The following is a 16073-nucleotide window of genomic DNA, read 5'->3' as shown; positions in this document are numbered from 1 at the left end:
AAAAAGAAAAACTTGATTCATATGGAAGACAATAGGGGAATATATCAATGCATAGAAAAATGATGGTTCCTAAACCACAAGTATTCCATTATCAATTTTTTTCTTTACATTGTGACAGTAACAAATGCAGAGCACAGGTTTTTGAGATATGTTGTGTGATTTACTTCCCTGACTCATGTAGTTAAAAACATTATGGAAGTCAGTGCTTTTGGGCTAGGGCCAATGTTCGGTTTACATAAAATAGCGTTTAATTTGAAATAAAAAGCCATTACTCCCTTGCAAAATAGCATGGATCAAAAAATGAATAATATTGCTACAAACTCAGTGTGCACAATAATATTTGGTCAAATGAACGCAATAGTGTTTGAGTTTAAAGAAGGTCTGGTATTTTAATCGAAATAATTTAACTTGGTTCAGTTTGTTGTCATGGGTGCCTTTCTTAATGTACGGCATTGTATGAAAATTTACAGAATTTGATTTTAAAAACACATATATCAACTGGCAGTATCAAACAACTGCTTTATAAATTATTTAAAAGTCAATGTGTTTTAGGGAAATAATACTGCTGAGAGTTCCAGTAGTGCTAATATGTTATCGTTATCAATCCTGATATGTCTTTATTGTCAACTGGATCCTTAGAAGTGCAAGAGAGTGATACCTGTGTTGTTGTATATTTCTCACTGAGCTGTCTGGTGTCATTTTCAATTTTGTAGTGTGACTCGGTATAACCATTACAACAGTAGATTAGCAATTAATCTTTCTTACAGTCAATGTGTTGATTAATATACCTTCTATTCCTATTCAAATGTAATATAAAATTTCCTTTTCCTACAAGAGGCATTACAGTAATATAGTTGATGATTGATGTATCATTTTGAAGTAAGTTCTGATACAATTAATATGTGCCAAACAAAAATGAGCCAAATGAAGCTGCAACCAGACAATACACTGGCTCCATTTTAAACTGACCGTTGGAATTCAAGGTTTCCCAATATATCTACCACTATTAGGTTTGTGTTGTGTTCTCCAACCCACAAATGGCAAGTTAACATGTAATTTCATAGCTGGCAAATTTACAATGCGAGTGATTGGACCAAACTCTTTACATAAATGGATGAATTTAGTGTGCATTGTTATTATGTTCTTGCAGCAATTCTAAATAAGTGGTAAAAGAAAAGTTAAGCTTTTTTTAAGTGATTGAATATTGTATGAAATGTAAAGATATTTTGTGTGATACCAGGATCCTGTTACTCACCACAGAAAGACCATGGTGTATAATAGTTTAGTGAGACCAGGCTCCTCTCCCAGAAGCTCTCAATAAATCTGAGATTAGGGGCAGAGTGGTGCATTTGTTCCACAGCACCCTGTCATTTTAGTCAATTCTTTACTTGATGCAATAAGCGTGAAGCATTCCCATCTGTATCTCGTTCTCTGATCTGTGATCCTGTCATGCCAGACTTTAGGACAGGAGATTTGTCGAGCAGATCTACAGCCCTAATGGTAATTCTAACCAATTGGTCAAAAATGACATCAGATTTGTGGTCAACTGTAAAATAGCATGCAGTAGGAAAATGATATTTAGGGACAAACATGGTCATGTGGCTTTGCAGGAAATACTCAACTATTCAAAGAAAGCAACTGTCTAGTAATCAAATTTTCTCAGCAAAAAGACAGTCTCATCTCATTCTGGTAGGTGTACTGGTCAGAATTTTGTTTTAAAGAAAAACATTTTGACAAAACTGATCATGATCTTATAGTAGACCAAATTAAAAAAAATCAGTAACATTTTGGAAACCGAATGTATTGTAACCCTTGCCCATATTTATTCACCTTACTTGATGTAGAAACATTGTTAATTCATTGTCATGTGGAGCAACGTTTATGCTAAGGCACTCTTGTAATTGGATGGTTCAAATCAATTGAAAATATTTTTCATATCTCCACAGATTTCTTCTACATGAGGTCCATCCAAAAGTCATCAGCTTCTGAAAATAAAGGAACAAATATTTTTTAAGACAACCATGTAATGTCTATCAGGGAATGCCCACAATCCTCAAAAACATAGGCTCTGGTCCAGACTTTACTCAGTAATACCTGGTGACAGGGCCTACCATAATCCGCCAAAAATGTATAACATTTGAAAGGTGTTTGGAATTTTGGTATTCCCACTACAACATGGTGAAGCTAATTTGTCTGCTTCAGAATGTCCATGACCCTGTCTTGTCTGGCACAGCAATGATACATTACATATAATTTGGCTAAACTTCATTGGTGAGCAAGTGTTCACTTGTTCCGCCCAGTGGTGAAAGTTTAACAGCCAGCCTCCAGCCTGAGGTGTTCCTATTCACAGCTCCCGTAGGCACTTTCAGGATCATCTATGCATCTATTGGGATTAGGTTATCTAATTGATGTGCCAATGTTCCAAATGGATCAGTCTGCAGAGAATCTTTTGTGTGATGGATTCATCCAGAGCTCAACAGATACCTATTCATGATGAATCTCTGAAAGGAACAAATGCTCTTTGTAGTACAACACCAGCAATGTTAGAGTTTATTATATTCTAATAAGTCTTATGACCCCTTCTCCAAATTTTCACATTTTAAAAAATGTTTCTTGTAATTACCTCGAATTTTCAACAGCATAAATCTAATACATTCTCTGCTTCTAATATTTGATGCTGATTTTTTTTGTTGGTCAGATTGTGCAGTTCAAGGTTAACATCATTCATGAAGACATCATTTTTGAAATACATAAGCTCTCACCTGTGATAATTTGCTCTGTATCTTTGACAACATCTTCAATGATCATTTTTTTTGTACTTTGCCTTCTATATTTTCTATTATAGTTACTTCAAAATGCACTGAAAACATTAAAAGAAGTAGATAAGATTGTGTTGATTTATTCCTTCAAAAGAAACTTAGCTGGCTGGAAATTAGATTGAGAATTACAGAAATAAGTGTGGAGATGGATAATGAAGAGCTTCATGGTGCACGCTCTGCCGTTAGTCAGAGCAGGTCACTCATACAAATGAAATAGATCATATTCAGTGAAGTTGAATAGTAGGTATTCAGAAGTGATTGCTGGATTTTACTTAAAGCCTTTGACCATTAGGGAAAAATGTTCTTCAGGAAATTAATTCAGTGTAGTGAAACCATGATGTTTATTATCTGAGCAGGACTGGGCGTGATGGGGCAAAAAAACTGACCCAGTGCCAAAAAACAAAAAAAAACTTTACATATCTGTTCACCTTTTTGTCAAGTTCTTTAATAAATATTTTACCTATTTAAGATTCTGCCACTGACCTACTCTTGTACTGCCTCTTATCCTGGCTCAATGTTCTTACCTTGGCTCCAGTTCGGGGATTGAATTAAGTGGCAACCCAACAACCCTCCCATCTGTGGTACTTCCTTCAAGCCCTCAAACCTGCTCTGTCAAAGTAACCTCCTTCACTACCCACAATCCTCCTGTTCTCCATACCCTCCTGCTCCAAGTTTAATGAATACATTGATGTTTCCAGTTGGAGAGAATTTTCCATTAGAAAATTCAATTTCATAGAAAAATTCCCACATAGTCAGCTGTATCATGGCTTCCACAACGTCTCAACTTGCAACTCCAATGTACCCTGCACCAACAGCTCTACGTCCATCAGAATATCAGGGCCATTCTTTGTGAACAATGGTTGCCATTATTGTGCACATTGTCCGTGAACTAGTAGTAAGGGAGAGATAAATTGTAAATCACCACAAGTTGCTGAATGATTTGTGATGCTGCACCATCAGCATCACAAAACAGATTCTTGCTCTCAATATCCCTGTGAGTTTCATGGAGTCTCTGCAACTGCACATGAATTCTCCATTAAACTTAAACTCTCCATAATTAGTCCAGTTGTTATTTGAATAAGTAACCTTTCATGAGCATGTTAATTGCTAGCGGTTTCCAATTGACTTTTGTTCCTTAGGAAATAAATTATAAATATGGACTGTTTTGAATTATTTCAGTCATTTTAAAGATGTAATTTTCTTCTGTACCATTTTTCCCTCCCTCAAGTCAATTTTCCTTTCCCTCCCTTTATTTCTCACTCTGCTCCTGACTGGTTAAGGAAGTGTACATCATGCTGCATGTACTGTTTCAAAATCATGTCACACACCCAGCAATTTAGCTTTTTTTAAAATGAAAACCTTAACGTGTGGTTATACATATTACCGCTGTAACAGAAATCTGACCCTTTTTTAAGCTGGTATTTGCAAAAGCAAACTTACACATTTTACCATGTGACATATTCTTGGTATCACTGTCATACAACAGGATCATTAAAATCCACATATCTTTCAGCAGTTATTAAATTTGTTGTCTTAACTAAATTGCAATTGAAGACAGACATCAGTCTGTTTTCCAACATCCCACAATGTCTGTTTGGGGTTATACAGAGTGGAGATTTCATAGTTAAGTTACATCATCACACTAAGTTACAAAGCAAATTATTTTTCTTTTTTTTTGACTACGTATTCATATCTGTAGTTACAGGGATGAATGTCGTACCATTTCAGATGTAGTTTTCAAAGGTACATGGGTTTTTATATGTTGCTCTTTTGATTTACTGGCTCCAATTTTTTAATGTAACGGAGGTCTGGTAATTAGCTATTTAGAGGCGGAGAAAGAATAACTAAAGTTCACAAGTTGGATGATTCTCAATATGCATTTCTGTTAAACTAGTCCCACCAGTAATGTTGTCATTTTGAATTAGATTAGAAGTGATTCATACAAAAACCTTCAGCAAACAATATTATCAATCATTTTTATTTCTTCAACTTTATAATCATTTGGAGGGTTAGCTAGTTACGATTGTATTGTTTGATGCTTTTCAGATCTTTATATGGATGTGTTACAGATTTTGAATACTTTGGTATTTTGTGGCAATCTACTGTTACCTAAGTGCCTCTATGTGAACTGTGCAACCTCCTAGAATCTTTAGTGTCTGTATACTTTGTCTCATTAGTACCACAGTCAAGGGCTAGAGTGGGCAGGGCGGGTACACATGGCCAGTTTTATTTCAGAATTCACTAGCTAACATTTGGTTCCAGGCTAAATTCAATTGAACTGCTTGGGAAGCTACAGACTGCATCTCCCAACAGGACTGGAAGGGATAAAATAATTGCATCAAGAGGTAACTACTGCAACAAATTGAGCACCATCCCAAATATATACTGAATAGTTCTTTCATTTCACTCTCAAAGGGAGAGGCTCGGTAATTCCTTTAATCTCCTAAACCTTTTCCTCAATCCAGTATCACCTCTTGCACAATTAGAGTCCAATTACCTATGGATAAATCAACATATTTTTAAATCCCACATCGCATTGAAGTACATTTATTTAAGGATTATTAATTACACTGACAAATTGCAGACTATAATGAATGACATCTGGTTAGACTATTAAAGATAATTACAGAATTACTTCCACTATTAGATGCCAAAACAGATATTGACAGTTTTATGCGAACGTGGAGAATTCTCTTCATAAGCCAGGCATTTTATCTCCATGACATTTCCAACACAGGCCCTAAATACATTATTGCAGCCTATCCTACTCAATGGGGATTTATGGTGACAAAATTGCTTAATTGGCATAAGTCATACAGGGTCAAAAGAGTAACTATGTACAAGGAGAACATTGCTTTATAGAGATAACTGCTGTTCTGCTGGCTAATTAACTGGGCAATCTACAATCATTCTAATCCGAATCAGTTATTTGCATCAGTTGTCAGCAGATGGCAACCTAAACAGCAGTTGTAACTCTGCGACTGGGGTTTGGCTATCCTTGTCTATTGCAACTTGCTGAATTTGCAGCTCATTTAACTTATATTTTGGAAAATTTTTACTGTTCCCTCTCATCAACCACACAATGTTGCTAACCCTTGCCCCCTTCACAAGTGCTATCACACTTGCAGTCACAGTCACTCATCTGAATATCTCTATGCACTTATCCCACATGCTAAACCAAGCCGGCTACTTCCTTTCATTACAGCCACTAGAACCTAATGATTCTGTTTCTTTCTTATCACAAGCTGTTAGAGCACCTATCCCCACACATGAAGTGTACCCACATGCATGTTGGCTGCCCTTTGCAACAAGCTATACAAAGTGCGAACAGATGTTGAGTCAATCAATAAAGGAGCAGTTTTGAGGCAGCCAAGCTAAAGAAAACAGGGCAAGGAAAGTTTTACAAAAAGAAAGAAGTAAGAAATGGGTTTGACAACAAGAGGTACAGACAGCCTCATGAGAAAGGTTTGTGACATCTGTAGAGACAGAGAGATGAATCTTGCTCCTCCCTGGAGTGGCTGGCAAGGTGAATGGAAGGATAGATAATTAGTTGCAAAAACAAAAAAAATTGCTGGAAAAGCTAAGCAGGCCTGGCAGCATCTGTGGAGAGAAATTGGAGCTAGCATTTCACGTTGAGCAACCCTTCCTCTTCTGAGGAAGGGTCACCGAACATGAAATGTTAACTGTGATTTCTGTTCACAGATGCTGTCAGACCTGCTGAGCTTTTCCAGCAATTTCTGTTTAAATTTCTGATTTCCATCATCCACAGTTCTTTCGGTTTTCATTTAAGATAATCAGCTGGGTTGGCTTCGGAGATACCCACTGCCTTCCCACTTCCACTAAAAATAAGTTTGAGGCAGGAAGACCCACGCTCGAGTTCCCCAATCCCACCATCAATTCAAGCCCTTGGAAGTGATTAATCAGTCATCACTTGAGGATCTTGTCATGCCACCACTGTGGTTAACTATTTTCTTGGCAGGTGAGAACAGTGGCAGCCTTGCCAGTTGGTGAAATGCAGCTAGGTTGGTAGGTTGCCTCAATCTACCCCATCTGGGGAGTGATCAAGGGCATGGATGGGTGAGACTTGGTAATGGTGGTGGTGGTGTTGACTGCTGAAGGCAGCCCTCTTCACAACCCCACCTCCCCAGACTGTGCTTTCCTCCTTCCCTCCCCCTGTCCCCCGACACCTCAAAGTCATGGACGTTGCCCACTGTTCCTGAAGTTTGGTGTTCCTGTGCTGCCACTTGGCATGGCTTCTGCGGCAGCACTTCTGATTGACTGGCATGACTGGTGGGGTAGGGCGTCACTGTTCCAGGAACAGATGCATCAAAACCTCCACCAGGTGACCATTTGTGTGCCTGACAGGCTCAGGATCCTTCAGGCTTCTGTGTTTGCACTGGGTATGGTGTTGCCCCCTGTATTATGGCATTTAAAAGAAACAGAGAGACATCTGAAAGGTAAAAATGCCTTGAGGCAGATTTCACAAATTAAAGGAAAGCAATGAAAAGATTACAGAATTTAACTGTTTTATTTTGTCCCTGCACCATGTAGATCAGCTAGAGAATGGTTAACACGATTACTTATAGAAGCTTGATTACTTATTTTCCTAATTAGTAGCCTTTAGAAAAGGTTCTCCTGGTTCATTATTGTAATGTCTTGAGCGTGGATTTCAGACCACTATCTGTGATTGGTTTCAAGTCAAGCTGACAATTTATTATCCAACCAAGATGAGATGCCAGCATTTTTATCTATTTGTTAGAAATTTACTTCAGAAATCTAATCATTATTTAAAACCACAAGATTTTAAATAAGGTGAGGGTTTCATAGAATAATCTGATAGTCCATCAGCTTTGATTTGTGTGGGGTAAGTTGTGTTGCTTGGTGGCACTGGGACTATGCTTTTGCTGGCTAATTCATTGTCACTGTTCTTCACCTTTTGCTTCTCTCTTGATCAGCACGAAAGTTTATTACCATTCATTTTATATTGGGCAGGTAAGTAGTTTCACACAAATTGTATTTTGGGCATGTAACTGAAGCTTAGTCATGAAATGTTGATGTTCTTATTGTACTGTCGTGAGTGTGTTTTGCTCTCTCATTCTGGTTTGCTTGTGGCAAAATTGTTTTTTAAATCCTTTTCCTTTTTCTACAACCACAGAGGCCAGTAACAGCAGCCATGAGTCCCGTATAGGTTTGGCAGTTGGGTTAGAGACAGAAAAAAAGGCAATTATCCCTCTTGTGGTGGTATCAGCTCTCACCTTCCTATGTTTGATGCTGCTGGTAGCTATCCTTATATACTGGAGGTGAGTGCTCTGAAATCATGGTAATTCCATTAGCTGACAAATATTTGCTTGGAGACATAGATGAAGATAATAAAAACTGAGCTTTCTAGCTCCAGATAAGTAAATTGAAGACAAGGTTGGAAATTTTAACATCTTTGAAAATGTATGGATAATTCACTTGATAAATCAAATGTTGACATGCTTTTTACTTTCTAATATAATTAAATGTGCACCACGGTTATTCAGAATTCGAAAATATAATTTGGTAAATTGCAAAATTGTTAACTGCTTCGCTGACACACATGACGTGTGACTTTCATTGTTTAATATGAGATATTCAGTTCTTTTTTTGTATGGATTCTGCCGTGTCACAATAGTTACAGAGCAGAAGGAGGCGATTGTGTTTGTGTTGGATCTCAGAATATTTTAACTTTGTCTTCTCACCGTAACTCTGCACAGTGTTTCTATTTAAATAAGTAGCTAATTCTCTCTGGGCAATTGCCACCATACTTCCAGGCAGAGCATTCCAGACTCTAACTACTTGCTGTGTGAAAATGGTTTTTCTCTTTGCAAAACACTTTACAACTTGCCCTTTGGTTTTTGATCCTTTTTCCAGTGGGAACTGTTTTATTCCCTATCTACTGTCTCTAGACTTACCATGGTTTGAAAACTTCCATCAGATCTTCTCTTAGGCCTTCTCTTCTCCAAGGAGAACAGTCTCAACTTCTTCAATCTTTCCTCATGACTTGAAGTGTCTTATTCCTGGAAACATTCTCCTAAACCTCTTGTGCACTCAGACCAGCTGCCAGATTTTAGGAAGGATATGAATGCACAGTCTTTCATTAAATCTTCAAATCAGGAGAAAACATTTTTAAAAACCCATTGTACAGATTACTGACATTTTCAAGCCATGAAATAAATGGGAACATTCTTTGATTTCTAGAAAATGTGGATTTATGGTTGCCATTTTTAGTTTAGATTATTCTTGCATTAAATTAAAAGGATGTTCAGAGAATATCACAGCAATAGATCTTAAAAACTTGTTAATTTGTAACATCTTGTGCATTACTGTTCGGCATATACGGATGGTGCCAATTAACAACAATTGACTATTGTCCTTTAAAAATGTGCACATGGTAAGCACAGGGCACCAGCTATTATCAATAAAATAACTAATTACTGCCAATGGACAATCTGGGAAACTTGCAGAGAATAGCAGTGAAATTGCTAAAATTATTGATTTTTGTTTTAAAAAACGAAACAACATTTCCTGAAAGAGATAACAGGACAACTCTGGAGGAGAGAGTTAACTATACCTTACACTTGTACATGCTCAGTAGCTATTCCTAAAGATGCTATGTTATACTGATGTCAGCTCATGTGGAACTGGTGTCCAACAATCCCTTGTTGATATTATGTTTAATATACTCTATTAATGTTTGTTTACGAGAGTTTGGACCTAAATTTACAACAAACTCCAGGCCTAAAGACTTGCAAATGAAAACAAAAGAGATATAAATTAACTCTACATCACCTTTTACCCACAACCATACTCAGGCATCCACTCAGCGCAAACTTGCCAAACAATAATTTGATTCTACGTGTCCCTTTAATGTAGCGAAATTACTGAAATCCTTCACAGGAATTTTTTCAAACAAAATTTGACAACAAGCCACAGGGGAGTTATTAGGATGAGGTGAATCAAAGGTACATTTGAAGGAACATTTTAAAGAAGGAAAATGAGACTGAGGGGTTTAGGTAGAAAATTTTACAATTTATTGATATTTTCTAACCACTTGTTCAGAAATGTTATCACACATCTCCGAAGCCATGAGGTAAGAAGGTAGGGACAGTACCACCACACAACAAGGGCTCTGTTCTAGAGTTTATAGTCTTGGCAGATGAAGATGTGACTGCCGATGCTGAACAATTAAAATCAGCAATGCTTAAGATGTTAAAATTGGAGGAGAGCAGGTTTTGGATGTCTGGAGTTGATTACAAATATTGGGAGATTTGAGGCCATAAAAGGATTTGAGTATTAAGATGAGAATTTTAAAATCTAAGCACGCCACTTTCACACCCTCCTATATGCAAGTAACCTCATTTCAAAGGCACCCCATGAAAATATAAAGTTATGATAATTTGGTAATACAGAACTTGAGTAAAGACACGTTTTGTCAAAGCATTTTGTGTTGCACACGTCAGGACAATCTAATGAGTCTTTTCTCAGCAATATTCAAACAAAGTTATTTTAAAAACTATAGATTGCCTTGAGTATGATCATTTGTGAATCATCAGTACAAGTTACTGTGAATGATGTAGATGATTTTATCCTTATCCTGCATGGTGCCAAGCTTCATTACTGGGGCATATGTGAGCATTAAAGTAGTATATCACAGTCAATTCATTTAATCCATTCATTATTCTGACCTCTTTTATAGAAAGGATGTTTTTTCTTTAACAAAGTGCAATTGGAAATTACTGTCTACGCATACTGTAGTCGAAATCAAATCTGTTCTCTTCAATTTGCTATTGTGACAGTAAAAATTGTAATTTCAGTTGGGTGTTTTCTGATTCAGTAGAACTAGCCTCCCTAATGACTATTGGTTAAAGTAGCACATAGCTGAACCACACAAACTAGGATGACTTCAAAACTGATGCCAGTTACTAAGTTTGTTGTTTATCAGTTTGAGTATCACAATTAATCTCAGCATCCCAGGGTTACAGAGTGTAAATTGACCATGGTCTCTGCTATTGCTTGTGATTCAGTGGCTCCTGCTGGATGCTTGTCTGGACACTGAGTAAGGATAGAAGAGAACCTAATTGTGATGATCCTGGAGCCAAATAAATAAGTTATTCTGGTGGTTTTGTTTGTCGTGCTACTGCTGTGGATGGTATTCATTTTAAAGTAATAACGCTAAGGTGCAATAAGCGACCGCCAATCTGATGATGTCACACAATTTCGGGATGGAGAATAAGGGCTTTCTACCATGAGATCCTAGTGGAGTCAGATGTGATGTACCTGGGTCCTGAAAGGCATAAGTACAGCTAATTAGATCATGTTAATTGTACCTTTTTCTTTCATTCAATAATTTTTGGCCTGGTTTTTCCGCTGGCCAGACAGTCGTTACTCCAGTATAGTTGAAAGCTGCGTGTGGGGACACTGTGTAATCCCCGTCATAGCAGACTCAGGAGTCAAATGTAGGCCAAACCGGATACAGATAGCAAGTTTCCTTCCACGAAGGACATTAGTGAACCAGATGGGTTTTTCTGACAATCAACAATGGTTTCATGGACACTAATAGATTGTTAATTCCAGATATTTAATATAGAATTCAAATTTCATCATCTGCTGTGACAGGATTTAAACCCAGGTTCCCAGAACATTAATTGAGTTTCTGGATTAATCGTGTTGTGATAATACCTCCAGGCCATCGGAGCATGCAGGGCAGCTCCTGGCAATAATGATTTTTTCGAGGAATGGCATGTTGTAAGGGATGGCTACAAAGTGTGAAAGTGGTGCCGTAGGAATGTGGTAGATAGTTAATGAGGTGATATTGGTAAGATAGAGTGAGAAACACTCCATAAAACCCAACAATATTGATTCTGAGCCAAAAAGAGTAATATTTCCTAATTTTGCTATCATTATAGTATCCTCTCATTCCTGGCATCATCCTGTTGAATCTTTGTTGCATGTTTTCTATGGCTCTTCAATTCTTTTAAAATGGGAGTGTCCCTTTGATGCCATTCCAATCCGTGAGACGAGGGAGTCAACTTCAATTGAAGCAGCAGTGGGAGTGCTATGTGTGCTTTCAGTGCCCTATCATTTGGGAGGATACATTCCAGTGTCGGAGATGGAGGGAGTATTCATCCACTGATTCCATTCTTGAGCACTTCCCAGCAACCTCTATTGCAACTATCTGGATGCTGCCTGAGGATGGGATCAAGTTTAGTTTGATGCTTCTCCAGCATTACCAGCTTCATCAAACACCCTCTCTACACCTTCTCTTCAAGCAGCCAGTGTAACAGTCATTGATGCCATCCACACAACAAAATAGCCTGTCTGCTATTAGAACTACCAAAGTGTCAGGAAGCCACAAAACAAAGATGACCATAGCTTAGAACAAGTCACTACACTTCCAACAGTGGCAAAGTGCTTCAGGCCATCTTGAGGTCACGTGAGTTGCGTTATAAATGGAAGCCTGCCTTGTTCAGGAGAGAAATACTCACAGACAAAATATTAATGTTTCAAGGATGAGAACCTGATTTAGTAAAATTGAAAACATTTTACATCAAAACCTTAGTGCAAGCAACGTTGACATTTGTAGGTTTGGGGGTAGAAAAGGAATCTGGTGCAAGAAGCAGCCAGCAAAGTACAAGCAACAATCTGCGGTATGACTTCTTTGTGCTCTGCGCAATGTTGCTTTTTCACCCTAAGTTTGTGGATTTGGAAGTAAGTATCCAAAGACCAAGAGAAAAGCATTGGCTTGCACAGCTGGGACGCGAGGCTTGCAAAATTCAAAATATTTTGACCTAATTTGAGCCAAAACTTGTGGAGTTGGGCAATTTGGCAGAAGTAAATTTTACACTGTACAGAAATTGGCCATTTTTATCAAGGATAATGATTAAATCTAACTCTCTAGTCAGAGAGTTTTGAATATGCAAGTTTTTCAAAAGTACATTTTGCCAAAAATGATCTAATATTCCAAAAATATGCAACTGCATTGATGAATGTGAGCATCTGCCTTCTCAGCTCATTTCAATTATATCTCTCCTGTCAGAGAGGAGAGGTCAAAGGAAAGCTGCTGTAAGATGTTGTAATGCACAGTGTCTCATTGTGTTTCATCATTAGACATTGTAGAGTCACTGTTTCCAAACAAATTTTTAATCCATCAAGGAAAATAGGAGCGAGTTTTTACTTGTGTATTATATATCAATAATTTTCAGAGGTTTGACACTATTCATTAATGTTGCCTTTTTAGCTTGTTAAGTACCTGATTAAAAGTCTGATGATATTAACAAGAGATTTGGCCATTAGGGATTTGTTCCTTCAGCCGTAGAGGGAAAGTGCCAAAGAAATGATCTGGCAGTTTGAAGAATATCAAAGATACAACCACTAGACTGTACTGCAATGGCAATAAGCCTGTCAGCACTTACTCCTATTTAGTAGAGTGATAATTAGCAGGAAGCTTACTTAGCAACACTCTGCCTCAGCCTTGCTGTGGGTGGACAATTAAACAAAACAGATGGATATATTGTGATGGGTATTACAGTCAGTGTGCAGGAAAATATGTTTTGATAATTTTTCCCAAGCTGCTATTTGTCAAGAATAGAGTTCTGTTTTGTGCGTTTGAATATTTTCCACCGGAGTTGGTACAGCAGAATTGAGGTAAAATGCACACTTATTGTAATCATGTGTGACCAATCCGTGAAATTGAATGTATTGAAATACAATCTGGCTAGGCATTTGTACATGATATCAACCTGAGAGAACCCACATTGTCCAAACTAAGACACATATTTGGTATCCTTGGATCGCAGGACAGACATGTAAAGAGAGACTGGATTGGTTGGGATAGTATTCATTGGAATTTAGAAGAATGTGGAGAGATTTCATAGAAACCTATAAAATTCTAACAGGGCTAGACAGAGTAAATGCAAGAAAGATAACTGTGGAGTCCAGAGGAAGGAGTCACAGGATACAGGGTTTACGGATACAGTGTAGTCCATTTCAGATTGAGATGAGCAGAAATTTCTTCACCCAGAGAGCAGAGAGCCTGTGAATTCTCTGCCAAGAAAGTGGTTGAGGCCAAAACAGTGAATGTTTTCAAGAATTACTTAAATAAAGTTCTTAGAGCTAAAAGGATCAAGGGCTATGGGGAGAGAGCAGAAATGGGGTCAAAGGGCCAAATGTCCTACTTTTGCTCCTATTTTCTATGTTTCTATGAGTAGCCACTTTTTCTCAGAGTTTTCACTATCACTGACACAAACTCCCTATTTGTCCTCATTAAATCTTCATTTTTAATCTTCCTCATTTACTTTTACTTTTTAGGAATGCTATCTGATTTTGTATTTTTTTTAAAGAATGCAGTTACAGGTAGGTTAATTCATACTTATAGAGGTTTTAATGTGCAAAAAGCAAGATGTTGCAAATGATGAAAATCTGAAATAAGCATAGCATTGAAGTTCAGGCAGTAACTGCGGAGAGAGAACTGCAACGTTAGTGCCTTAAATTGATGGCCTTTCACAGAAGGTGTTGTAAGTGAATTACTTCTGAGCAGGAATGATGGGTATGGAAGTGCAAAAATGCTTAGGTGGAGTGCAGGAGATGACTGACAGAATAATGAATGTACAAGGTGAAAGGAGGCAATAATGAGAATAATCCTGGAGGAGGTGTAAATAGTTCAGTGTCTGAAATTGTTAAAGTCAATTTTAAGACCAGAGGCTGAAAAGTGAAGTGATTCACTGTGCTGTAGTGTTATAGGATGGACATTCACCTCACATTGTAGTGTACAGGTGACAGAAATGTGGCTCAAGCACCTTCTGTCAGGCTCATATTGGGTGCGTGCTTTTCTTTGAGTACTACTTTCAGGTGTTTGCTCTGTTTGGTAATGTGATGTTTGGGTGCATTGTGAAGCAACTAATTTGTGTCACTGAACTCCACATGTCTCTGGGGTAAGGGTACATCTGGTGTGATGACATCCTTAGATCTTTATGGCTGTGTTCTAAATTTCTAAGCTTTAATAAAAAGTTGAGTTTGCATGTATTCTCCTGATACAGTATCTGGAATATGTAGGGAATGCTGCCAATTCAATATATATTTGGCTTGGGCTCAACAAATCCAGGTTCATAGAATTACAGAATAGGACATCATTTAGCAACTTTTTCCTCTAACATTTCTTTTTCAAAGAGTTTTCCATTTAACCCCACAGGCCTACACTTTCCCCATAGCCTTATAAATTCTTTACCTTCAACTATTTATCCATTTCCATTTTCCAACTGTATTAATTCTATTTTCACCACACTTCCGGGAAGTACATTCCAGAGCACACTGCAGTCTGTCATGGGATAAAAGAAGCTCCTGCATGTTGCCTCTGACCGACTAACAGAAAGAGAAGATCTATTCTCTCAAGCAGAATTCATATCCCCACATCCCACAGTGTTTCTTTATTCACCCAAATAAATAATCCATCAGCTGGTTTGCTGAAAATTGTTGCATGACATGGTCAAAATGAAAATACACTCAATCAGCCTTAAGGTTAGTTTATCGACCAACAGATTTGTTTATTTGACATTAGCAAGATTAATCTGCTCCCCAGTTCCAGCACTTAAAGTTCCAGTCACTGCCTGTCATACAATGTAGTGACCCAAGCAGCAGACAGTGCATTTTGTGGTTATGGACACAGTGTCCACCGTGTTTACCTGGAGCTCACGGACATTGTTCTTTAGAGAAATAAGATAATGTGTCTTGGCTTTGTCACCAAGCATGCCCAATGTACGTATGTAATTTACGCAGACAAATCTGCTAATCAGAGCCAGTGCCCCAGGATGCCAATGCCTCAATGTTGGTAAGGTTTGAAGTAGAGTGGCAGCGCAGCATGCCATCTCTCCAAAATGCAGGGCAGCAACTTTCCAAGGCTCCTACAACCATGGTTGATCAGCTGAACAATGAGATTGAATAACAGATTGTGTTGTAAAGATGGAAAAGTTTGTAAAGAGGGTAGCTTGAGGCCATGAGAGATTTTAAAGACAAGGCTGAGAACTTTAAATTTGGAGCATTGGTGATTAAGTTAGTGCAGGTCAGCAAGTCGAATGGGTGAGGGGTAGTAGGAACTGCAGATGCTGGAGAATCTGACATAACAACGTGTAGAGCTGGATGAGCACAACAGGCCAAGCAGCATCAGAGGAGCAGGAAGGCTGACGTTTCGGGCCTAGACCCTTCTTCAGAAATCTCTGAAATTTCTGATGAAGGGTC

At 38.0% G+C, this 16073-nt stretch overlaps 1 protein-coding gene across 1 annotated transcript in view; it reads left to right on the top strand.

The window, feature by feature from the left end:
• LOC109937591 (receptor-type tyrosine-protein phosphatase zeta-like) overlaps positions 1-16073 on the top strand; it is a 239525-nt gene that overhangs the window by 168540 nt on the left and 54912 nt on the right. The window contains exon 13 of the mRNA XM_048607832.1: positions 7975-8119. Within this exon, the coding sequence (XP_048463789.1) occupies positions 7975-8119 (145 nt within the window). The remainder of the gene's footprint in view (positions 1-7974; positions 8120-16073) is intronic.

The sequence above is a fragment of the Rhincodon typus genome, chromosome 18 (genome assembly GCF_021869965.1).
Source record: "Rhincodon typus isolate 14 chromosome 18, sRhiTyp1.1, whole genome shotgun sequence".
Lineage (NCBI taxonomy): Eukaryota > Metazoa > Chordata > Chondrichthyes > Orectolobiformes > Rhincodontidae > Rhincodon > Rhincodon typus.
This window is presented reverse-complemented; position numbering and strand designations above follow the sequence as displayed.